Source organism: Carassius carassius, chromosome 34 (genome assembly GCF_963082965.1).
Source record: "Carassius carassius chromosome 34, fCarCar2.1, whole genome shotgun sequence".
NCBI classification, from domain to species: Eukaryota; Metazoa; Chordata; class Actinopteri; order Cypriniformes; family Cyprinidae; genus Carassius; species Carassius carassius.
This window is the reverse complement of record NC_081788.1, coordinates 21,095,141-21,119,495: the sequence shown is the minus strand read 5'-3', so window position 1 is coordinate 21,119,495 and position 24,355 is coordinate 21,095,141. Positions and strand designations below refer to the sequence as shown.

Genomic DNA, 24,355 nt, shown 5'->3' with positions numbered 1-24,355 from the left:
TTCTGAAAATGGGAAGATTTATTTTTTTATATCAAAATATTCTGTGTTAATTAGACTAATACGGGGCTTATGAGCCAACATCCAACCTAAACACACCCACATATACACACCTGAAATAATGGGACACTGCCAGCAGCATCAGATGTAGAGACTACTGTAAACTGACATTAAAAGAGGAGAAAAAGAGAGGAAGACTCTATTACTCAGGCATTAAAGAACTATTTGGCTGTGTTTCCTTCAGAAAAAGTCTGTAAATGGTTTGTCTGGAGCCCTTAATGTGTTAGAAGTTGTAAGGGGTGCACAAAGTGTTTCAAAACAGTTGTAGTGCAGTAAAACCCTCTCTACATGACGCAACACATCCCATAGGTGTTTTCGCTCACCTTTATGACATAATGCAAGGTGCAATTCAGCATCTAATTTCTATTAACTTGTAAAAAATATACATGAAAACATATTAGATGACAAATAGCTATAGAAAAATGTTAAAATTATAGAGCGTACAAAAGGACTTATTCCTCTCTACAGGTCTGTGGCTCAGGATTGCTGCACATTGGGACACTGTACGCACAGTCCCACAGTGCTTACGTGTTCATCACAGATACAAGGCAGTTTTCCCTAATCTGAGGAAGTTTAATGTTGCAGCCTGACCAGCAGGGGCAGTAAGGAGACCAGTCGAGTCAAAACGCAACTTTTCACAATCCAACTATTGAGAATTTGTACTGATTAAGAATAGCCAGTCTACTCTTTAAAAGTATAATCATTTTATCACAGGGACATCATAGTCTGTAGTCATTTCTTTTCACTTAATGCAGCACAAACAGAATGAGACATTATTAAAAGACCTGGACAATAAAGCGAGTTAGTGTGTCTGAAATTTTAGCTCAAGCACCAGGTTATACTGTCCATATGTCAGTCAACCGGTCAGTCAGTCTGTCCTGGAATGTGAAAGGTCATCATTTCCCAAAGTTGCGTCCTTCAAAAAATAAATCAATGTGTAAAAGTGCCAGAGTACAGGTACATTTGGATCAACGGCAACAATGTGGTGAGGATGAAGACCAAGATGACTTCAACTGGTTCCTTTCTCCCTACCTCACTTCCCTCCAGGTTTCTCCCTTTCACTTTTTTATTGCTCTTTCTTTCTCTCCCCCTCTTTTCCTCAATGAAGACCTCCTAGTGTGGCAGAGGAACGATCACCTCCACGTAGTTGAGAGGGAAGAATCCAGATTGGCCACGCAGCATGCCTTCATACCAGTTTTCATCTATCTGATTGGTCAGATTGATGATGTCACCCTCGCGGAAGCCCAATTCACCTTCATTCTCCGGCTCGAAGTCATAGAGCGCCTTACAGCATGGCTGCTCCGCTGCTAAAAGCAGAAAGGGAGAGATTTAATGAGAATGGGATATTAAGTAGAGATTTTGGGAATGAGGGATGTTAGTATACAATGGAGGAAGTAAAAACTAAAAAGGAAATATATTGTTAGCACTCATAACAGTAATTTAACTATAACATCCTTAGGGGTCAGATAATATAAGTATTTTAAAGACATTTTGTTCTTGTCTGGAAAAACTTTTTTTAATTAAATAACATTTCTAAAGACAAAACAACGCTGAAAAAAAAGTATTAAACCAATATTTGACCTTTTAAGTCCTAAAAAGTAATTATTTACTCTAAAATGTCACATTCAGGTTGTATATACACACCCAAAATTAATTGTAGAAATACAAGTTAGACCCTTTTTGATTTTTTTTGTTTCTTCTAATTTCTATTTTGGAAAAAAAAAACATGAGATTAATCTGAAATGAAATTCACTAAAGAACCAATAAAATGCTTTTTGAACACTTTAATACTTCATAGCAGTATTGGTATTGTTAACAAAAAATGTAAAAGTGTTTTCGGTAACAAATACATTTGAAATAATACATAAATATCAGATGAAAACTTAAATTAAACAAAAATCAGAAATGTTGCAATGGCAGCTGAATAAAATAGATATGTTTAAGTTGAAATACTAAAATGACTTAAACTAAAAATGAGAAAAACAAGTTAAGCTATATAGAAATTATAGATAAACTTAAAATGAATAAATAAAATAAACAATTATATATACAATTTAGTAATAAAAATACTAAAGTTAAAATGAAAACTGAAAATTCTAAAATAAAAGTAAAAATATCATAGCAGTATTTCATAGCACAAAATTAAAATGTTAAGTTAACCCTTCCAAGACAAGTCTGATAAACCAAAGTCATGGAGTGCCGTAGTGTTAATGTTTAACACACAGTTTTAATCCCACTACAACCATCTGGGTTAGGATGAGGTGCTCTGTGTTAGTGAGGGGTCGGGTGCCAAAGCCTGGGTCTGTGGTCATGTTACAGTTTCAGTATGTAGCAGGGGATCCCTCTGTTATGTGGAGCAGTACTCTGTGCTTGAGGCCAACACACAAGCGCACATTTACAATCACACACACACTTTAGCCCCTTTCACACTGCCATTCCAGCAAATACACGGGTAAAGTGTTCCGGCAATTGTTCCCGGGTCGCTAGATTTTCCACTTTCACACTGCCAGTGATTACCCGGGATATGTGCGTGCTTTCACACACAACCCGTAAAGGTCCCATAACGACACGTGACATCAGGGAGTGACGTGTAATGTACCGAGTCGAAAACGTTAGGCACGTTATACTTTCACTGAAGCAAGCGAACGATCTCGGCGTCAGCACGGAAAGTGAGGAACTAACTGATCTCTGCTTCATTACAGTTTGCCCATATTTTTTTGTCATGAACATTGATCTTCCTTCAAAACAGCCGGTAAAAGAGTCGCGCGATAACGTGCGTCATCACTTCGACACGGCATTAGATCTGGCTTTGGTTCACACAGCGCTCGTCCCGGGTTGAACTTGGCAATGTTACTAGGTCCCCGACCTGGGTTCAATGCCGGAATCAATCCCGGGACGTGTTTGCTTTCACGCAGAAGGAGACCCGGCAATGTTCCGGCAATATGCCGGGTCCGACGTGCAGTGTGAAAGGGGCTATGCATAAAGCACACATACCCACCAAAAAGACACTATATAAGCTGTAGTTTACTGTGTGTCAGTGCAATAAACTACCATTTAATGAAGAGCTGAACCTTTCATGAACTTTGCACTTCCCTTCATAAAATTACAAAAAGCTTATTTTTGTAACTGTTGTACTGTTTCATAACTTCCCCCACATTCTTTTTTAGTTCTCCTCCATATAAAAATATCAGGGATGCACGATATGATAAGCCCATGATTATTTTATGGGTGATAAATGGCCCATATATATTTTAATTTTATAACGCTGTCTACAGCAAATGTAAAATTAATTACTAGATATTAAACAAGTAGTTTAAAATTAATAAAGTTAATCGCATACAACAATTGAATGTACAGTATGGAAAAAACACACTCATAGCTAATGATTACATTGCACAGTGTTATTAAATGAGGGAAATCTAAGTCTACAAACACTGGGCATGAGAATACAAAATTAAATATCCAAAATCTGGTAAAATATAATGATTATACACCCAGAAAATTTACCATTTTGCACATTCCTACTTCCTTTACTTTCTTGCACCTTTCCAATAACCCCCCCCCCCCCCCCCCCAAGCTTTTCGTCCAACCAAAGACACATAAACAAACAGACATTCCCATGCAAACACATACAGAGCCACACACTCTCTGACTCACGCAATCTGGGTTTCCACATGGATATTCTGCCAAACTGGCGGTATGGCTCTGATGACGTAATAAGAAGAGAACACAGAACAGGGTCACTGGCTGACAGCTGTCCATTTGTCTTGCCTATCCCGCCACATGTACAGGCGGTCTCATCACACCCTGCCACCGGGCCGCACAATGTGCCTTTCTCTCACTAGTCTCACGCCCAAGGCATTTCCTCCAATGTAATGAAGATCATCTATCCTCATCCAGGAACAGCTAAATTGGTGAAATGTGTATTTTATGACCATGTTAAGCAGGTAAAGTGTCTGGTCTTACCTGCATTGCGCATGGGTGGAGCAGATGTTGGGGTGAAGCCACCGTTTGACTGTTCGTTGGTCTCTCCAAAGTCAATTATAGGCTTGGGCTTGGCCACATACTCTTTACGAGGACGTGACTGAGCATCTTTCATCCTGGTTGGTTAAACAAGAGTCATTATTGCTTCTTTCGACAGAATAAAGAACAAACACATATGCTTTGCAAAGACACGTGCCCACATACACACCTGTCTTGGAGTTTGTCAGAGAGTTCCTCCAGGACTTGAACAGCCTGCCTGTGGTACTGCAGTTGAGACTCAACCAGTGATGACAGCTGGCTCACCTGCTCAATCTGCACAGGAACACACACATTAAATACAGTGTTTCCCATATACTTACACTATGTGTGGCGGCACTAACCCCGGAGGAAATATATAAAATAGCATATGTTCTTATTAAAAAATGCTAATTCATTCTATGCCAGCAGGAGCCGTTTTTGGAGTGGCAGAAATAGTGGTTTCTCCGGTAATGGCTGTACACAAAGCAACACTTGTGCTCATGAATGCTACTTAGGCATCATAGGAAAGATGAAATGAAAATGACATTGAACATTTTCAGAAGTCAATGTTTTTTGGAAAATCTATTTGTGGCAGTCAGTTTTTTTTAAATTGTGGCAGGCCACAAATAAATTAATGAATGGGAAACACTGAAATATATAAAGATGTATTTATGGCAACACTGGGAAAGCACAACAATATTCCTCATCGGCCATCGGCACAAGACCACGAGAACCAGACAAGTGCTCAATCTGATGTGCGTTGAACTTGAAGCCTGGAATTAAACTAGGTCACGCTGGTTTCGGCTGGCCAGAAGAGAACTGGCCCCCCGACTGAACCTGGTCTCTCCCAAGGTTTTTTCTCCATTTGTCACCAATGCATTTTTGGTTCCTTGCCACTGTCGCCTTTGGCTTGCTTCATTATCCCATTAGGGGATACAATTTCTGGCAACTTTTGGAAGAGAACTGAACTGAGCTGGACAATGACATCATTGAATCAACAATGAACTGACTTTAAATGATAAATTGACTGTTTTCTATTGTCCTCTTGCATTGTCAGCACACAATGTTTTCTGTTTAACACTGTAAAGCTGCTTTGACACAATCTATATTGTATAAAGTGCTATATAAATAAAGGTGACTTGACTTGACATTCATAAGCAAATAGCCTAGTTAATGAGTAACTCCTGAGGTCTTGAGTTCACATGGATCTCACTTGACTGCTGAATCTAGACTGGAAGCTCTGCTAGCTGTTCACACTAAATGTTTACATGTTTAAAGCTGTATCATACTGTATTACTTTACATCTAGCACTAGATGACTTTAAAATAGTCTTGTTCCATATACTACACCAGCAGATGTTTATTCCTTCATCAAGTTATTGTCATTTTCAACCAATAGATGGCGCTCTGACCACTCCATTAAAACTAAAAGCTAGAAAAAAGTGAAAGTGAAGAAAGTGAAGTGACATTCAGCCAAGTACGGTGACCCATACTCAGAATTTGTGCTCTGCATTTAACCCATCCGAAATGCACACACACAGAGCAGTGAACACACACACACACTGTGAGCACACACCCGGAGCAGTGGGCAGCCATTTATGCTGCGGCGCCCGGGGAGCAGTTGGGGGTTCGATGCCTTGCTCAAGGGCACCTAAGTCGTGGTATTGAAGGTGGAGAGAGAACTGTACATGCACTCCCCCGGCCCGGGACTCAAACTCACAACCTTTCGATTGGGAGTCCGACTCTCTAACCATTAGGCCACGACTTCCCAAAGCTACAAAAGCTACAGCCAAGCAAGAGGATTTTTATCCTTCCGGCTGCACTACAGCTTTATTGGATTACCTGTCTTGACCCCAGCCCGGTGATGAGCTCGAGTCAAAAAAGGACAGAAAGTTTTTATCTTCCAAACTGCTAATTCTAAATTGACTTTGTCTTCGCAAGTTCTTAAAGTAGAGACAGCAGGTACAAAATCAGTAAGGGTAAGGTTTTCCAGATAAACATTGAATTATTCAGTGCTGCTAATAGGATTAGCACAACCCCCAAGAAACAAAAGCACAAAAACACACCAAATGAAGCATCGAGTCAGATGGTAAATCCTTACATCAGTTTCCAGAAGATTGTACATGCTGATCTCAGCCACTTCCTTAGATTCATGAAACTTCTCCAGAGCCTGCCTGACCTCTTCATCTGGAATTTTTCCCTGACGTTTCTTCTTATAGTCATAATCCAGCCTGCGCCCTTCAAGCTTTTTCAAATGGTGCTGCAAAAGAGGCAAACTCTCCATTTCAATACTACAATACATATACATATTTTATCTGCACCTTCGGGGAAATGTGCATAAATTGCATCCTTAGGGTACAACAGCTTGTCACTGAGGCTGTACCCTTGAAGGGACATCTTTGTACCTTATGTACCACTGAAAGGGGCATATTAGTACCTTTTTGCAGTAATATGTACCCTTAAGGTACTACTAATGAACCTTACTCTAAGAGTACCGGCCCAATGACAAGCTGCTGTACCCCTAAAGGGTACAACAGGGTACAAAGGTACCCCAATTTTTGCAGTTTTTTTCTTAGAATATGGGCATCACATAAAATGTATACAGGTATGTTTAAATCATATATGCGTGTGAGACCGACAGAGAATGTAACCTGTAAAGCAAACCTGTATTTCTCTCAAGTCCTTGTCAGCCAGGCCTTGTAAAGGGTCAATGAAATTCTGTTTGACATCAATGTCCAATGAATCCTTCACCTCTGCTAGCCTCTTCATACTTTCACCAACGTCAACTAGAGCACCACCTACAGACAGACACATATGTGGTTGTTTTGTACATTTGGTTAGTGGGAGAATTACAAACAAAATCTCTGAGAATTTAAAAGCGGCACTTATTTTCTAAACCCACCAAAGTTTGTCTCCTCTCCGAGTTCTCTGCCATACTTCGCCATGCATTCTCCCAGCAGCCCCTCTGCCTGTGGATAACCTGGACTCTTCACCTGCCCTCTAATCTTAGACATTGTGTTCAACATGGAGAGCTTTGCACGAGATGCTGTGTGAAAGAAACAGAAGGAAAAAGATATTTTACAGTAATGATCAATAACGTTTATTGTGAGCATCTGTGTTGCCAGAAAAAAAAGTATACATGTATTTGGTACAAAAGCTTAGCTCATGCGTACATCTGAACACAAAGCTTTCAAAGCATACCCCTTTTGATAATGTTAGTGAACATATGCCGCGTTTCCAACGAAATCACCCGGAACAATTGTACCAGGAACTTTTTTCCCCAGGAACTATTTTCCCCCCAGACCTGTTGCTTTCTGCATTTCCACCGTGGTCTAAAGTACCGTGAAGATTAGGCAAATTATCTGGTGACGTCTGCGCGTGTTTCTCAATACAAAGTACGCAAATTTCAGACTTGCATCCCCGGTAGTTCAGACTTTGTGAGTTCGACTCGGGAGTGTGATCTCCCACGGACGGGACGACGGTAATTCTGCAAACAGCAGTGTACTTGATAACATCAGTCAGCTCGCCTTGGCTACTGCAATTTAAAATAAGATGAAATATGTTATCAAATACCACTGCTTCCTTTTGTTTTCATTTAAACATATTAATTAAGAGAAATGTGTATTTATACAGCCTACATTACAATGAAACGAAATATTATAGAAATTTTATTTTCATTCAACATATAGGTAAAGTGAATAAAGACCAAAGATCACCTGTTAGATTTACCCAAAACTAATTATATTTTATGTTTAACCACTAAAGAGACATCAGAGCCAGTGGGAAATGTCAGAAGGACTAGCCGAGTTGAGAGTGCTCTCCTCTGTAACATGAGCACTGAGGTCCCGCTGATCGCGTGGAGCTGATTGTCTCCAAAATTGGCGATACCCATTTTTAAATAGGTGCTGTCTTTCTAAATAAACTGCAGATTTGAGTTTTATACAACTAAATTCTCACCTGAAATACTTTTAAAACTACATTTCGTGACACAATAACAATAATATTTTGAAAATTATCAGAATAAATGGTGGTTGAAATCACAATGCTGCATGAACTCGACCAATCAGCATGCTCAGTGCCCAAGTCCCGCCCCCGAAAGTTCCAGACCTTTGAAAAAGTAATACCTCACGAGCAGGGACTTTCTGAGGGCCATTTTTTTTTATCCAGAACTTTATTAAGATCCTGGTTCCTGCGGTGGAAATACACTGAGTACCAACCCAAAGTCCCTAGATCCTGGGTAAAGTTCAGCGGTGATAACGTGGCTATAGGTGCTTAACACATGCATTCTACAAAGTTTAAGCATTGTTCAGTGCCTGTGCTATATCTCTCCAGAAGTTAGTATCGATAAAATGTCTCATGTACTCGTGTAAACTATAGCTGCAGGTATCTTTTATTCCCCTTTAATAAGCACTTGTAAACATGTGCATCTATTGTTGTTGATGTTTACAGCAGTTTACCTGAGTCTGGATATATCTGCTTTCATACTATATGGTAGCTGAAAAACGGTAAGTGAGCAGACTGATAGGTCCAAATTCACAGTACTTATAAAACAGTAGGCAAAACATTCCAGGATGGCTTAAGACTAGGGTTTCCTACTGTCCCATATTAGCCGGGGTGTCCCATATATTGGGCTTAATTGATGTGTCCCGTATGTGACCTCCCTTGTCCCATTTCCCAATTCAACTGGCAGGCTTAAGGACTATGTATGCAAATCTTAAACAGACACAAAGATAGCTCCAGTAGTGTTTTTGGTCTTACCTGGATTAGGCTGCAGGTACTCTGATGTTTTAGAGATGACTTCTATCACAGCTTTATTTGTCACATCCACTTTCTATAGAAACACAGAGGGGAAGTCACACACTAACCAATATAACAAAATGTCTCTGTAATAACATTAGTATCACCTTCCAGATGAGGTGTATTTAGCAATAACGACCAGCAGACTACACTTTTACCGCTTCCGAATAAATATTGTACTGAATATCCCTACATAAGATCTATCAGAACACTGCTCTTCATTTCATCTTTATTTGGTAGTATTCTACAAAACCATTTACTCAGATAATTACAGCGAACTGAATGAAGTGGCAATATCAAATCTGTGAAGTCATTAATGTTTAGTGTTAGTTGAACGTATATCAAACAGTGTTTTCAAGAGACCGAATGATATCACTAGGGTATAGTGGACAGGATTATTAAATTTAAAAAAAATTATAATTCTAAGACACTGCAGTGAATAAACATTTCAGATAATAATGAAAACAGACAATCCTGGATCACTAAAGCCACACCAATTACACTTAGTAAGTGAAAGAAACTTTCCAGAAAAACACAGGTGGTATAGAAAATTTTACTTATGGAATGGATGTGTGGTCAAGCCTTTGAATTACTTAATCTGTTTAAATCAATGTTTTTAGAAAGACTGTTGGCTGCAGTGTGGCTGCAAATACTTACTCTCTCGAGGTCCTTGAACTCCTCGTCCAGTTTAGTTCCCTCGGCACCACCAACCTTCTCACTCACCATCTGACAGAGAAAGAAACCATTTTAATCCAGTATGATGACTGTATTAAAAAGATGATAAATGCAACTAGATTACATAAGGTTGTACAGTACTGATCATAACACAAAATCAAATCAAGACACACAGTGTGACAAGTTCAATTCAATTCATTAACAAATAACCCTCAATGAGTGATCTAAATCTGTCAGGGTGGTTAGTGAATCTAACTTATAACAGATATTTATGTCAAAATGAAACAACTTTTGTGTTAAGGTTTCTGAAACCTGCATTGGAATCATTACTCACTGGAGTTTCATATGACACGGTGTAATCAAAGATTGTGCAAAGCGTAATAAAAGTTAATAAAAAAGAAATATTAAACATAAAAATACTGCATATTCAAGTCTGACTGAAAAAAAAACTAGTCTGATGCTATATCTAAAACGGATTTAAAAATACAATATGATTCAACCATAGACTGTAAAAAATATGGACAAAGCGTCTGTGACGTCACCAATAGACTTTCTGAAGAACGGGTTTGAAGCCGTTTATGGGGGGTATGGGCAGCGCCATCTTGGAAAATCTAGGGAAATCCTAACCCCGCCCACCTTCTGACGCAGCGCGCTTCACTCAGCTCGCTCTGCAAATTCGGTTATCTCTGTGTATATTTTAGGCAACGAAATATGTTATAAAACACCATACTAACTATTTTCGTTTTCATTAAAAGAAATCTTAAACATTATAGCCACACAAATGTGGTTCAGGCAACGGATATTGATTATATTCAACTACACATAACGTTTGCCTATTTATGAAAAAACTAAATATAAAACACAAACCTGCCTCTTTTCATTTTAAATATACAACCCGAATTCCGGAAAAGTTGGGACGTTTTTTAAATTTTAATAAAATGAAAACTAAAAGACTTTCAAATCACATGAGCCAATATTTTATTCACAATAGAACATAGATAACATAGCAAATGTTTAAACTGAGAAAGTTTACAATTTTATGCACAAAATGAGCTCATTTCAATTTTGATTTCTGCTACAGGTCTCAAAATAGTTGGGACGGGGCATGTTTACCATGGTGTAGCATCTCCTTTTCTTTTCAAAACAGTTTGAAGACGTCTGGGCATTGAGGCTATGAGTTGCTGGAGTTTTGCTGTTGGAATTTGGTCCCATTCTTGCCTTATATAGATTTCCAGCTGCTGAAGAGTTCGTGGTCGTCTTTGACATATTTTTCATTTAATGATGCGCCAAATGTTCTCTATAGATTAAAGATCTGGACTGCAGGCAGGCCAGGTTAGCACCCGGACTCTTCTACGACGAAGCCATGCTGTTGTTATAGCTGCAGTATGTGGTTTTGCATTGTCCTTCTGAAATAAACAAGGCCTTCCCTGAAATAGACGTTGTTTGGAGGGAAGCATATGTTGCTCTAAAACCTTTATATACCTTTCAGCATTCACAGAGCCTTCCAAAACATGCAAGCTGCCCATACCGTATGCACTTATGCACCCCCATACCATCAGAGATGCTGGCTTTTGAACTGAACGCTGATAACATGCTGGAAGGTCTCCCTCCTCTTTAGCCCGGAGGCGTCCGTGATTTCCAACAAGAATGTCAAATTTGGACCCGTCTGACCATAAAACACTATTCCACTTTGAAATAGTCCATTTTAAATGAGCCTTGGCCCACAGGACACGACGACGCTTCTGGACCATGTTCACATATGGCTTCCTTTTTGCATGATAGAGCTTTAGTTGGCATCTGCTGATGGCACGGCGGATTGTGTTTACCGACAGTGGTTTCTGAAAGTATTCCTGGGCCCATTTAGTAATGTCATTGACACAATCATGCCGATGAGTGATGCAGTGTCGTCTGAGAGCCCGAAGACCACGGGCATCCAATAAAGGTCTCCGGCCTTGTCCCTTACGCACAGAGATTTCTCCAGTTTCTCTGAATCTTTTGATGATGTTATGCACTGTAGATGATGAGATTTGCAAAGCCTTTGCAATTTGACGTTGAGGAACATTGTTTTTAAAGTTTTCCACAATTTTTTTAAGCAGTCTTTCACAGATTAGAGAGCCTCTGCCCATCTTTACTTCTGAGAGACTCTGCTTCTCTAAGACAAAGCTTTTATAGCTAATCATGTTACAGACCTGATATCAATTAACTTAATTAATCACTAGATGTTCTCCCAGCTGAATCTTTTCAAAACTGCTTGCTTTTTTAGCCATTTGTTGCCCCCGTGCCAACTTTTTTGAGACCTGTAGCAGGCATTAAATTTTAAATTAGCTAATTAAGTGGATAAAAGTGTAAAATTTCTGTTTAAACATTTGCTACGTTATCTATGTTTTATTGTGAATAAAATATTGGCTCATGTGATTTGAAATTCCTTTAGTTTTCATTTTATTAAAATTTAAAAAACGTCCCAACTTTTCCGGAATTCGGGTTGTAATATAAAAATATTAAACATTTTATGGTCCAGGCAATATGTGCATTTGTACTAAACAACAGATTTTGCAGTAAACAACATTACAGATCATCTTCGTTGTATTAAAATTTTAAATGACAAAGCTCAACCCAGTCTCTTTTTGTTAAATTTCAGTTTTATCAATATTAGCCATTATAAAAGTATAAGTAAAAGGTATAAGAAGCTATACAAATAAAGCAAACAATTCAGTTAAACATACTAAGTCAGCGCTCTAGTCTAACCATACATCGGTAAAGTTAAATAGCTTATAAAGTTATGAAACTTCCCCTCAGCCAAAACGATTGCCCAGGGAAAAAATTATAGATTTACGAGACCAAAAATCGCCCATTAGATATACACAAGATGAATTATATCTCATGTTTAACCACTACAGAGACGCCAGAGTCCGCGGAAAGACTGCTTCAGGCGGGGTACATGAACGCCGAGCGCCCGGTCATCGCTGGATCAACTGGATAAAATTTTCATAAATCTTTAAATAAACCACAGATTTGAGCTTTAAACAACTACATTCTCGCCTGAAAACCTTTTAAAACTACATTTCATGATACAGAAACAGTAGTATTATATGTCAACTGTATTAAAAAATGACGCTTCTTGTTGTCATTCGCCGTGGCGCTGCCTTGTCAGCTGTCAATCAAGCTGTCACTCAAAGTTAACCACACCCTTATTGTCATATATTTTATATCTAAATACGATCTAAACTAACGAGTTAGAAAAAAAATCACCCCCCTCACAGTTGTCAGGCACTCGGAAGCTATCGAAAAATACAATAAAAGTCTATGGGACCAACTTGTAAAAACATGAATTTATGCTGTGAAAACGTACATTTTAACATGGGGGCTATGGACATTTGCTCCCTTTTGGGACCTTCCCCTGGCGGATTTTCGATGTATTGCAGTTTTTCGCACTTCCGGGTAGGCTTCATTTTTCAGATCAGAATGTTGCCGCTTGGATTCAACCAGTTCACTTTCAGAACTTTCAGTGATTATAAAGTTCATTGACAGCCTCCCTGAATGTCAGGCAGAGAAAACACTCATAATGTATACTCACTCACAAAAAAACACTTGTTATGTATAAGAAAACCTGTGTGATGTCAGAAGCTCATTTTAAGTCTAAACCACACATAAAAGCAAGGATAGCAGCAGTTTTGACTCACAAGGGGCCCAAGGCAAGATCAGACATGACGCACGCAAAATTTTGTCTTTGTCTCAGACGTTTCTAAATATACACTTTACCCTCATCTCTAGATTCCTCAAAACCAAATATAAACTGTACAGAAAATAGCTATCTTTCTCAAAGCATTCATTTTAGCACTGCACACATGAAAATCCAATTAGCCCTCCCCTCACCCCAATTCCAATTGCGCTCACTTAGGAGGGACCATTTTTCCCCTCTGTATTTCCATAGCATTCATTCTTAACATTTTGACTGGCTTCAATAAGACAATTTCTTCTTAGTAAATCAATGTAAAAATTATACAGCACATCATGAATAACTTGGCTACATCAAGCTTTATACAAAAAAAAGCTCTGTGTGAGAACCTGTGTCTGCCACAACAGTTGTTGTTCTCAGGACTCAGGACACATGCTCGTCCCACTCCTCTTAATGTCCTGAACGTGCAATAGTGAACCAAAGACAGTAATCATGCAACTGTTGAAACAAAGCCACATGTTAAGTCTCAATCCACACCAACATATGTTATTCGTTTTATTGTTTTTTTTTTACCCTAGCTGAAGGAAGCGTATACTTCAACATGGAAAGTGCTGGATGTTTGTCATATCACGTCATAAGAACATTAATCAAAAACATGTCATTTTATGGTGTTAACTATGGAAGCGTATGGGTAGCAATATTCAATTTGGGATATAATATGCAAAATGACAATGCAATATGTAAAATGACAATGCATTTCTGTATTTACATTTACATTTTCCAATACATTTGTGCAACGTTTGGTGCAAAATGAAAATTAAATTACATAATTTTCATTTGCCATATCATACACCATTTTTAATATGTAAAATGAATACAAATTTTAACGCTTTATAAGTTGCAAAATTAAAATGAAAATGTATTACAGAAATGATTAGATATGTCTAACATGTTCAAGCCAAAACTGTGGCAAAATGATCATTTAAATGCTATTTTTCTTAAATGCATTAACACTCACAGTCAAGACACTTACGATTGCATTTTCATTCAATGTCCCACAATGAATGTAGCAAAATTCAATGTGCACATTGAAAATGCATTCCGAGCCGATCACGTGTCCGCCCCCTCCCGCCATGCCAATCACTGCGTGAACAAGGCGGGGCTTGCAGAAGGTCAAGAGACTCAAATCTCAAGAAGAGGATTCAAGTGAGAGAACATGGACAAGACAGTTGGCCCGTGTACGTTTTGATCATTTCGGTTTATGGCTTCAATATTTCATTCGCACTTGTGGGCGGAGCTGAAACACTGCTTTCATCTGATTGGTCGAATCGCTCCACCTTCAGCTCGGTCTTTTCATTCTTTCAGGCAGAATAAGAGTCAGTGCAAGTGCGGCACTGTAATGTCTGAAACTACCGCTCACTGTTAATTAGCATAATATTTAAATCACATGTAGCTGGCCACATAATTCGTGCTGCTGCGACTTGCAAGAGACCCCGTTAAATTATTTCTAGGTTATAGTATTGTATAAATATTGTCCCACTGATAAAAACAGTGCAAATAGTTCTGTCTCCTTGGATAACAGTGAAGTGGAAATAAATATAGTTAAATTTATGAAATAAAATTATATAGGATTTTTTGGGAGGGTAAGTCTTGCCAGTTAAATTAAATTATTTCTAGGTTATAGTATTGTATAAATATTGTCCCACTGATAAAAACAGTGCAAATAGTTCTGTCTCCTCGGATAACAGTGAAGTGGAAATAAATATAGTTAAATTTATGAAATAAAATTAAATAGGATTTTTTGGGAAGGTAAGTCTGGCCAGTTATACAGCAACACGAGTCAGACGAGTCTGAAGATCTGAGCTGAATTTGGTGAAATGTTAAAGTTCTAGTCTGTGTAAATTACTCTCATAATAAATAATAATAATAATGTTACCCGTATTTTCGGTATAAGTTGCATCAGTCCAAAAATACATCATGACGAGGAAAAAAACATATATAAGTCGCACTGGACTATAAGTCAGATTTATTCAGAACCAAGAGAAAACATTACCGTCTACAGCCGCGAGAGGGCGCTCTGGGGTAGGCTACAGGAGCACTGAGCAGCATAGAGCTAATTTTACTATTTTTATTTCAGAAATGTAACTATATTAATTTTTACAATTATTTATTAATGTCACACACACGTACCTAGTGCCTTATGACTTAAAATATGAGAGTGGTAAATGTTACAGACATGGAACTGTTCAGTCTATTATTGATTTTTATTTCCACTTCACTTTTATCCAAAGAGAGAGAACTATATAAACTGTATTTATCAGTGGGACAATTTTTATACAATACTACCACCTAGAAATAATTTGCAGGTCTCAGCAGCACGAATTATGTGCCCAGCTACATCTGATTAAAATATTATGCTAATTAACAGTGAGCGGTGGTTTCAGAAATGATCAAAACGTACACGGACCAACTGTCTTGTCCATGTTCTCTCACTTGAATCCTCTTCTGACCTTCTGCAAGCCCCGCCTTGTTCACGCAGTGATTGACATGGTGGGAGGGGGTGGACACTTGATCGGCTCAGAATGCATTTTCAATGTGCACATTGAATTTTGCTACATTCATTGCGGGACATTGAATGAAAATGCAATCGAAGTGTCTTGACTGTGGGTGTTAATGCATTTAAGAAAAATAGCATTTAAATTAGCATTTTGCCACAGTTTTTGCTTGAACATGTTATACATATCTAATCATTTCTGTAATACATTTTCATTTTAATTTTGCAACTTATAAAGCGTTAAAATTAGTATTCAATTTACATATTAAAACTGGTGTATGAAATGGCAAATGAAAATTATGTAATTTAATTTTCATTTTCATTTTGCACCAAACGTTGCACAAATGTATTGGAAAATGTAAATGTAAATACAGAAATGCATTGTCATTTTGCATATTACATCCCAAATTGAATATTGCTACCCATATGCTTCCATAGTTAACTTACAACGTTGAGAAGTTTGTGTTTTTGCTGTTTCTGATTCTGTGTTCCATGAATTTATACTGTAGGTGCTTTCTACAGTTTAATCAAACTGTAAACATCCAGGACTAGTTTGTGAACAACATAATCCAACTGATCTTTTATATTTGTCCAAAGTTTAAAAATACTTTTTTTTTTTTTTTTAAATCCATTAAGGGAGGTTCTTACAACATCAGTTGTATATATTACAAAGACATCTCTTGCTGCTAGGTTTGAAAAAAAAATATCTATGAGCAATATATATGAGCAATTCAGATTATTTAAACTAGGGCAGTCTATTTAATTAATGACATTATATGTTATGACATATGATATGAATTAAAATTACAATTATTCGCATAATATTTATTGACTAAAGCCGTCAAATTAAGAAGATTCAAAGACATGACATTGTGGCAGAAAAAAAGACGGATGAACAGATATAACAAACAGTGTTTTTAGAGGTCAATAAAGTGAATGTAAACTTTCCACTGACTGTTTGATAATATGTCTGTGGCGGCCTTTCATACAGAATTCTTGCATTTCACCTGCAATATTTTTAATTGTTAGTGTAATAATTTACATATGCAGATTGATGTCATAAAAAAACACAATAAATTATGTGTTTACACCACCATGCACAAAAGCATCTCTAAACAACTTGCATGAAGATGAATAACATTTATTTTAAGCCAAACACATCAGCACAAGAACGCTCCATTACAACTGTAGCTGTGTTTGGCACAGAGGTGTCTGCTTGCAGTGACCTTTTCAGTCCTCTATATCCTCTAAGCATGTTTGCATACTGTATCTGTGCAATTCAGTCAATATTTGACCAGTGTTTTGTGGCAAATCAAGTGGTGCGTCCAAACATCTCCAATATGTTGAGGTGGGGAAAGACACTGGATAGAGTCAACACCATAAACTGGGTGGAAAACATGATATAGCTTAGATTAAGGCCACAGATAAAGACTGGCATATTCAAGTTCCTTTTAATTTAACATTCCAATGAAGGCTATATTATCAGTGCCACCTTCCCAAAAATCCAATTTTGTATACAATATTGTGGTAATAAAAGAATTTATATACATTTTTCATATACTTTTAATGTTTTTAAAAACATGTTTTTTTTTCTCTTTTTCTCACCAATCGCTACATTTATTTGATCAAAATGACAGTAAAATAATACACGTTTTTAATACTGTTTTAATATATTTTAAAATGTAAATTATTCCTGTAATTGTTAAGCTAATTTTTTTAAGCAGCCATTACTCTATATTTTTCAGTGTCACATAATACTGCAGCAATCATTTTAATATGCTGATGATTTTGTGCTTATGAATTATTTCTTATTACCAACGCTAAAATTTTTATGGAAATAATGAAATTTTTTCTTGGATGAATAGATTGTTCAAAAGAACGTAAACGTCAGTACTGTCACTTTTGATCAGTTTAATGCATCTTTGTATAAACTTATTAGTACAAAATTATATTATCAACAAGCTACATCTGATGCAGATGTAGATGTTTTTTTTCCAGAAAAAAAAATGTTCAAAGAAATCCCAAGAACACCAAAAGGCCATTTATTCTCTCCAAAAGTAATGAACTCAGTCAGACACTCCCTTAATGAAACTTTACAGCTTGTTGTACAGCGTGCAACATGATTATTTATATTTATGAGTAAGAGAGGCCTTATCTGCAGCTATAGAGATAATACAGAGGCTTGGTTCTGACACACACTGTTGATAAAGTATGCAAAGTACTGCTAACTTTGACACAAATATTTATACCCACACACACACAGCCAGCCACTTATCCAAAGCAGACCCAGCAGGAGAAGAGTGAAACCAAGACCAGACTCCATAGATAATACTGTGCTTGTGAATCTAATGAAGAGAAGAATGCATGACTGTGATTATAACTGCCACAGAGACAACGCAGGAATTTCAGAACAATACCACTGACGCAATGCCCACACAACAAAACAAATCCCAAGCAAATGTGTTACTAGGTAGACACCTGCTTAAAGGTTATGGATCCTCAGTTAAAATAGTTTCTCCAATACCACTAGATTATTAGTAACATTCACTACACAGGGCCATAGCTCACTGACAAGCTACACATTATTGCGTATGTTATTGCCAATGTAATGCCAGTGATGAAAGCGTTACTGCGTAGCTCGTCAGTGAACTACAGCTCTGTATGGTAAATGCCATGCTCCATTTAAATGCAGGTGATGGAGATTTACTGCTAATCACATGACTAGCTTTAATGACGAGATGCGAATGATCATCGCATTCAATTATTTGCATAGACCTAATGCTAAGGCAACTAGAAGGCATTTTTAGGATGATTTCTAGGATGATTAACAATGGGGCGCAATTAAAACACTGCTGGTTGTTGAAGCATCTGAACAAGTCTAACATAGCAACAATGGAGCAACCAATGGCATCTGTTTGTCTGACCAGTGGAAGACAGAGGGAGCATTCACAAAAGCAGTTCACTGTACTGCAGTGGTGCAGAAATTACTACCTTTTAGGCTGGCACCACCCCACTGACTGCAGTCGGTCAGAATTAGACGGATGAACTTCAGTTTACAGGAGCTAGTCCACTTTCCAATTTCCAAATTCAGACTCAATGAGTGTATCCACTTTCAAAACAATGACATCATAACCAAATAAATATCTCATGCTATTAAGATTTTGATCAACAGAATATTATCATAAAAAATATTGATAAATCAGTGTCTACAGCAGACAGAAGAGCCCAAAATCTAAATGTAAAGAGCAACTTTTTACATGAAGCTGTAATCTATAATAACGCTTCCTCTCCTGTTGTCCTGTAACATCAAAATCCACCAACATATTTATTTTCTAACTGTTTTGGACTATTTCTGCTTATAAATGCTACTAAATTTGCATACTTCTCTCTTGATTCAGAAAAGGTGGCTTCTTCCCTGGAGAAAGCAATATAATGGATTGGAGTACTCATATTTTAGCCAGAAACAACAGTTTGAAGTTCAAAACATCTTAATGATGAAGCTTTCCACTTCACAAGACATTAATTGATGGACTGGAGTCATGTGAATTAATGTTATGCTTTTATCAGCTGTTTGAACTTTGATTCTGATGGCACAAAAGAAGAAACAAACTCATATACCTCTTTGATGGTCTCAGGGTGAGTAAATTTACAGCTTTTTTTTAAATGAATTCATTCATTTACTTAATTTTTTTGGGAGAACTATCCATTAGAATAATAAATATATACTAATTCCACAGTGACTTTAATAGATTTCTGGGGGGGGGGGGGGGGGGGTATTGCATTTATCCATGGATTAAAGCTTTGTTCTTTTGAAAGTAGATTTATTACAGGTAATTTTCATATATTAGCCAAGATTCTATACCACAAAGGCTACGCTGTGGTAAGATGTGTTATCTATCACACATGGAAGTCATTCTAATTCTTACGATTTCATGGTTTTCTACCCATTACCATTTGTAAACAAGGCTGGAGAATGCCAGTGCATAAAAGCACTGTTTCTGCTATAAAAAAAAGCAAATTTAAAAACATTCCTTGGTGTGTACATTAAAAAAAGCAATCACACAGTATCTCAAACAGTTCTACGGACAGCACACTGAGAGGAAGGCTGGACTGAGGGTGTGACTGGTGTCAGAGTTTGTCTTTTGGCAGGGTGTCCGGCCTGTGTCAAGTATTGATTACTGTGGAATGCTGTCATGAGTTTGCTGCAGCACTGCAGTCCAATAAAAAGATCCAGGCAAAAGAAGGAGACAGCACAGCTAGCAACCCCCCTTAGTATTGCATGATTCATACTCCGCCTCTCAGGCCCAAACGCTGGCTATTTTCCTTTGCCCTGCTGTACTCCTCCACTCATGTAAACCCCCCACCGAGGATCGGAACATGTTCCTAACAGGAAACTGGGAAACAGATTGTCCCTTCCTGCTGAGATCAGCGAACAGGAACAGAGATGTGCTGCTTTTACTACATCTGTGCTCATGTGCCCTTTGGAAAACCCTATCACTGGCAACGAGAAACTAACAAACTGACAAAAAAACACTTTAAGTCTTGAGTTAATTACACCATAAACCACAGACAAAGAACCTTCTCACAACAACACAAGAGCAGCCAAAATCAGGGAGAGGTTTTCATGATAACACATTTGATTGTCTCATATTTTAAGCCAACACATTGCTTGCTGCGAGCCCACAAACATGCATAATTCTGTTTCACTTTTACCATTTTAATATGTCAATGTTCAACTAAACTAGAAGGATATAATTTTGTTTAGATATAACTGGCCAGAAAACCTTATTCTTTTCTCCAAGGAGTTCTTGCTGTAATGCAGTACACTTTTATTCTCCCATCATATGTATAAAAATATTGGTAAATATAATAAACTCACAATTGGAAACCAATGAAAACCACATTAGTCAGTTATCTTTAACCATAATATGACAATTACAAGAAAATAGGAGCAAACTTTTAAGAATTTAATTACTTTGATCAAGAGCATACTAACGTTTAAGATGAGAAAAAAAATGTATTTAAGGGGTCATATGCGATGCGATTTCAATTTTTGCTTTCTCTTTGGAGTGTTACAAGCTCTTGGTGCATGAAGAAGATCTGTAAAGTTGCAAAGAATAAAAGTCTCAAATCCAAAGAGATATTCTTTATCAAAGTTAAGACTCTGTCACGCCTCATTAAAACATGCCTACACATACATCACTATGTGGAAATATTTGCGTAATGCCGGCCGCCCAAATGTTCACAAAAAGAAAGAAGGCATGGTGGTTTCTGTAACTACAGTTAATGTTGAAGCAGCCATGTCAGGGAGATGCTGTGTGTATCTAGGCGAAAGCATAAGCACTTTATTTGGCCTTACAAAAGTAGATGCAATTAGGAATCTTTAAGATTACTTACAACAGAACAGCCACGCATTTTATGACAACAGTTTTGTGAACCTAGGAGAGGAAGTAATTCTGACTTCCCTACAACAATCTGGCGCTTCTGAATCAGCTACTGTAAGTATGTTTTGTTATTAGTTTAAGTATTTGCTATTGAATGTTCAAATGTGCAGTTTTGCACGTTGCGTCTGTGTGAGTGTGGGTGTGTGTGAGAGAGAGAGACAGGGTCACACAGTGGAGTCAGCTGTCTTAACCATACGTGGCTTGTGTACTGCAAACACATATGAGCTTCATCACTGTATCTGTCACGCCACTCTGTTCCCCTTTCGGGCTTGAACTGATGGTAAAACTAAGGACATTATTAACTGTCTTTACATTTATTTTGAAAGATGAAGCTCGCGGTTATGGAAAGGGGGGGTTACATTTCTGACGAGTGCTTGTGGTGTTCGGCCAATCACAATGCACTTGGTCAGTTGGCAAATCAGAGCATACTGCTCTTGTCGGAAGGAGAGACTTTGTAGACAACTAAGCGTTTGAGAGAGGCCTGAGAGAGGTGTTTTTTTGAACATTAAAGCATGTCAACATATTCTGTTACACCAAATACACAAAATAATGATCTTTAAAAAAGCATCATATGACCCCTTTAAAAATGTTTCAGGTGTTTCTTTGTTCTTTCCTCACTATAATCAAAGTATTAATTAAAATGTGTTCTAACAACTAATTTTATAGATTTTTTTTTCTGTTTTCAATTTCACTTTCTATCCTGTTAGCCTTTCGTAAGATCCAATTATATCAGAAACACCAGCAATCAATTCTGTGATGTTTTGTGGTATTAGTTGCTTTGCCTCAATCCTTTGGACACAATTACATAGATTGGTGTAGTAGCATTTGAACTTTCAGTTTCTCACTAAGCAAAGATAAATTACAGCTTTTTATTTTCATTTTAGGATATTTCATATTCCCTGTATTTCATATTCTGGCCATTGTGTAAATAATAAGATATAATTAATAAATTTTAACTACCTGAGCTTGACCCCAAAAATGTCTGAAACACTGCCATACTCTTCTATAGACATACCATGCATTGATATATGCAATTTTTTCACATGCATATTTAATTCTGAAAGCGCTTAAAAGTTACTGCATAGCAGGATTGTGTGATTAATCAGATGCAGGTTTCTTTAACCCACTGACAAGTTACATGACTGACTTTTGCTCATTTTGAAAACGAAAGCCAGTGCTGTAAGCCACATTTTCCAACTAACGTTACATATGGCCAGCATAAAGTGTGAACCACAGAAACAAGAGACACAAACAAGACGTGATTGTCCAGCAGACGCATTGAAGTAAACTGCGGTAATCTCGAGTAAACCTGATGCTGCAGTATATTCTTTGTATGCAGAATTAGCATATATATGCTTACATTTTAAAACGACCCTAATTCACGAGTAGATCATGAGCATATGCTTAGAGCCAAATAGTTCATTTTACTACAGTAAACGTGGCAAATGAAGTGATATAGTAAGGACGTGGGCGTTGTATTGCAATACCAAGCTAAAAGAAAACACAGGCACTCTTATGCATATTTATAACACACTGTAACCTCTAATTACGTGTGAACGTACCCGAAAAGTGACGTTGACTATTTATGACCAGTAAAAGCTGTTAAAAATATTAAATATTGTAATGACTACAAGGTAGGACAAGACAGTTAGCAGTTAATAACTCTACAGGGATATGATATGACAGTTAAACAACAGCACGGTTAAACGTGATACATTTTCTGTAAGAGTTAAATACATATATAAAGAAAAACACACAAAATAGTTTTAAAGTCCAGAATAGCGGACTGAAGTTTAGCGCAGCGTTAGCAGGCTAAGCTAGTTGGCACAGCATCGCGGTTCAATGGAAGAAGACAACAGGAAAAAAGTAACTCGCAAACCTGGCTAGCTTTGTAAAACTGTTTCTTTAAGCCCGCCACGGACATCTTCAAAGCGTAATCCTCTTTTCCTGACGAAAAAAAAAGACTTGCAAAGTAGGTTTGTATACTGACACACAGTGTGACAAAAGTCAACGGTCGCTGAGTGAAATATAAAACCCAAGTCCTCAGATAAACGATTTATGACCCCGCTCCACAAAAAATACTCCAAGTGGCTGCTGGGAAAGGTTTTATAAAGCTATGTTTTTAAATGTTCTTCTGGTGGCTTTCCATTAAATTCTGACTTTAATACGGTTCACAGTGCAGCCACCGCATTTGTCTTCAGAAACTAGCGGTTTCCTGCGCAACGCAAGCACATTCCTTGCGCGAGCGGAGAAGGGATTGGATGCGGGACAGCAGCGCCCCCACCGCTCAGGAAATGCACTGCACCCAAAGCTTCTGTTGACCAGAAGATGGGGCCAGATGTCTATTTTAGTGGAGCTCTACAAAAAGACTCTATGCCATAGTTTTCAACTTGTGGGCCGCGGCCCCCTAGTGTGTCGCGATGGTATTGCAGGTGGGCCGCCAATAACTATTAAAAGCAATAATAATATTGTTCATATATGTAAAAATGTCTGAGTTATAACATAATAACATAATTTCATATAATTAAATAACAAAAAATAAATATTAAACTGTAACTATGCTTCCACTATTCGAGCTCGCTGATTGGTTTAAGAATAAACCACCAATTTATCTTAGATATTCTTGCTGCATATGCTACAGAACAATAGCATTTGTGCCAAGCGGTGCCAGCCCGAGTTATTTTCTGTTCATTGCCAGTCCATTCAATAAAGAAAAATTCAATAGCAGGGGCAGGTGATTTTGTTGCAGTGGGATGGGCAGACATATGTGTTTGGTTGTGTGGGCCACGAGTTGAAAAAGGTTGGGAATCACTGCTCTATGCTAATACTATGCTGAGATGATCTTGGCAGCATGTGGTTTCTGAGCACAACATTTTGTCTTTGTAATAAAGCTATTAGATTAACAGCAATAACGGAACTACAACTATTAGGCCTTTTATAGTACATAATTATCTGATGCTCACCAAGGCTGCATTTATTTGATCACAAATACAGTAATATTGTAAAATATTTTTACAATTGTTTTCCATTTTATTATATTTTTGAATGGCAAATAACCTATATTTTTATTTTAAAGTTAAGCGGTTGTGTTAAGCCTTTTTATGTATTCTCCTTCAATGAAAAGTTCAAAGGAACAGCATTTAATTGACAT

General features: G+C 37.6%; 1 protein-coding gene across 2 annotated transcripts; it reads right to left on the bottom strand.

Moving 5' to 3' along the window:
- On the bottom strand, window positions 1-23,455 carry LOC132114710 (endophilin-A2-like). 2 transcript variants are annotated; one of them, XM_059522987.1, is made up of 10 exons: window positions 23,084-23,455; window positions 9,513-9,581; window positions 8,817-8,889; window positions 6,961-7,104; window positions 6,723-6,856; window positions 6,160-6,318; window positions 4,250-4,353; window positions 4,024-4,157; window positions 3,715-3,762; window positions 1-1,364 (listed from the first exon to the last, which is right to left on the bottom strand). In XM_059522987.1, the coding sequence occupies exons 1-10, from the start codon at window positions 23,126-23,128 to the stop codon at window positions 1,171-1,173; spliced, it is 1,104 nt and encodes a 367-aa protein (XP_059378970.1). In that variant the 5' UTR covers window positions 23,129-23,455; the 3' UTR covers window positions 1-1,170. The 2 variants fall into 2 exon arrangements, with proteins under 2 accessions (XP_059378970.1, XP_059378971.1); XM_059522988.1 differs by lacking the exon at window positions 3,715-3,762 and having other exon boundaries at window positions 23,084-23,450.
- Window positions 23,456-24,355: the final 900 nt, after the last annotated feature.

Coding starts and splice junctions, on each gene's coding strand:
- LOC132114710 (XM_059522987.1), bottom strand. CDS start 23,128: ATGTCCGTGGCGGGCTTAAAGAAACAGTTTTACAAAGCTAGCCAG. Junction 9,582..23,083: donor AGTTTTACAAAGCTAGCCAG/GTTTGCGAGTTA, acceptor TTTCTCTGTCAG/ATGGTGAGTGAGAAGGTTGG. Junction 7,105..8,816: donor GTACCTGCAGCCTAATCCAG/GTAAGACCAAAA, acceptor TCTTTCACACAG/CATCTCGTGCAAAGCTCTCC.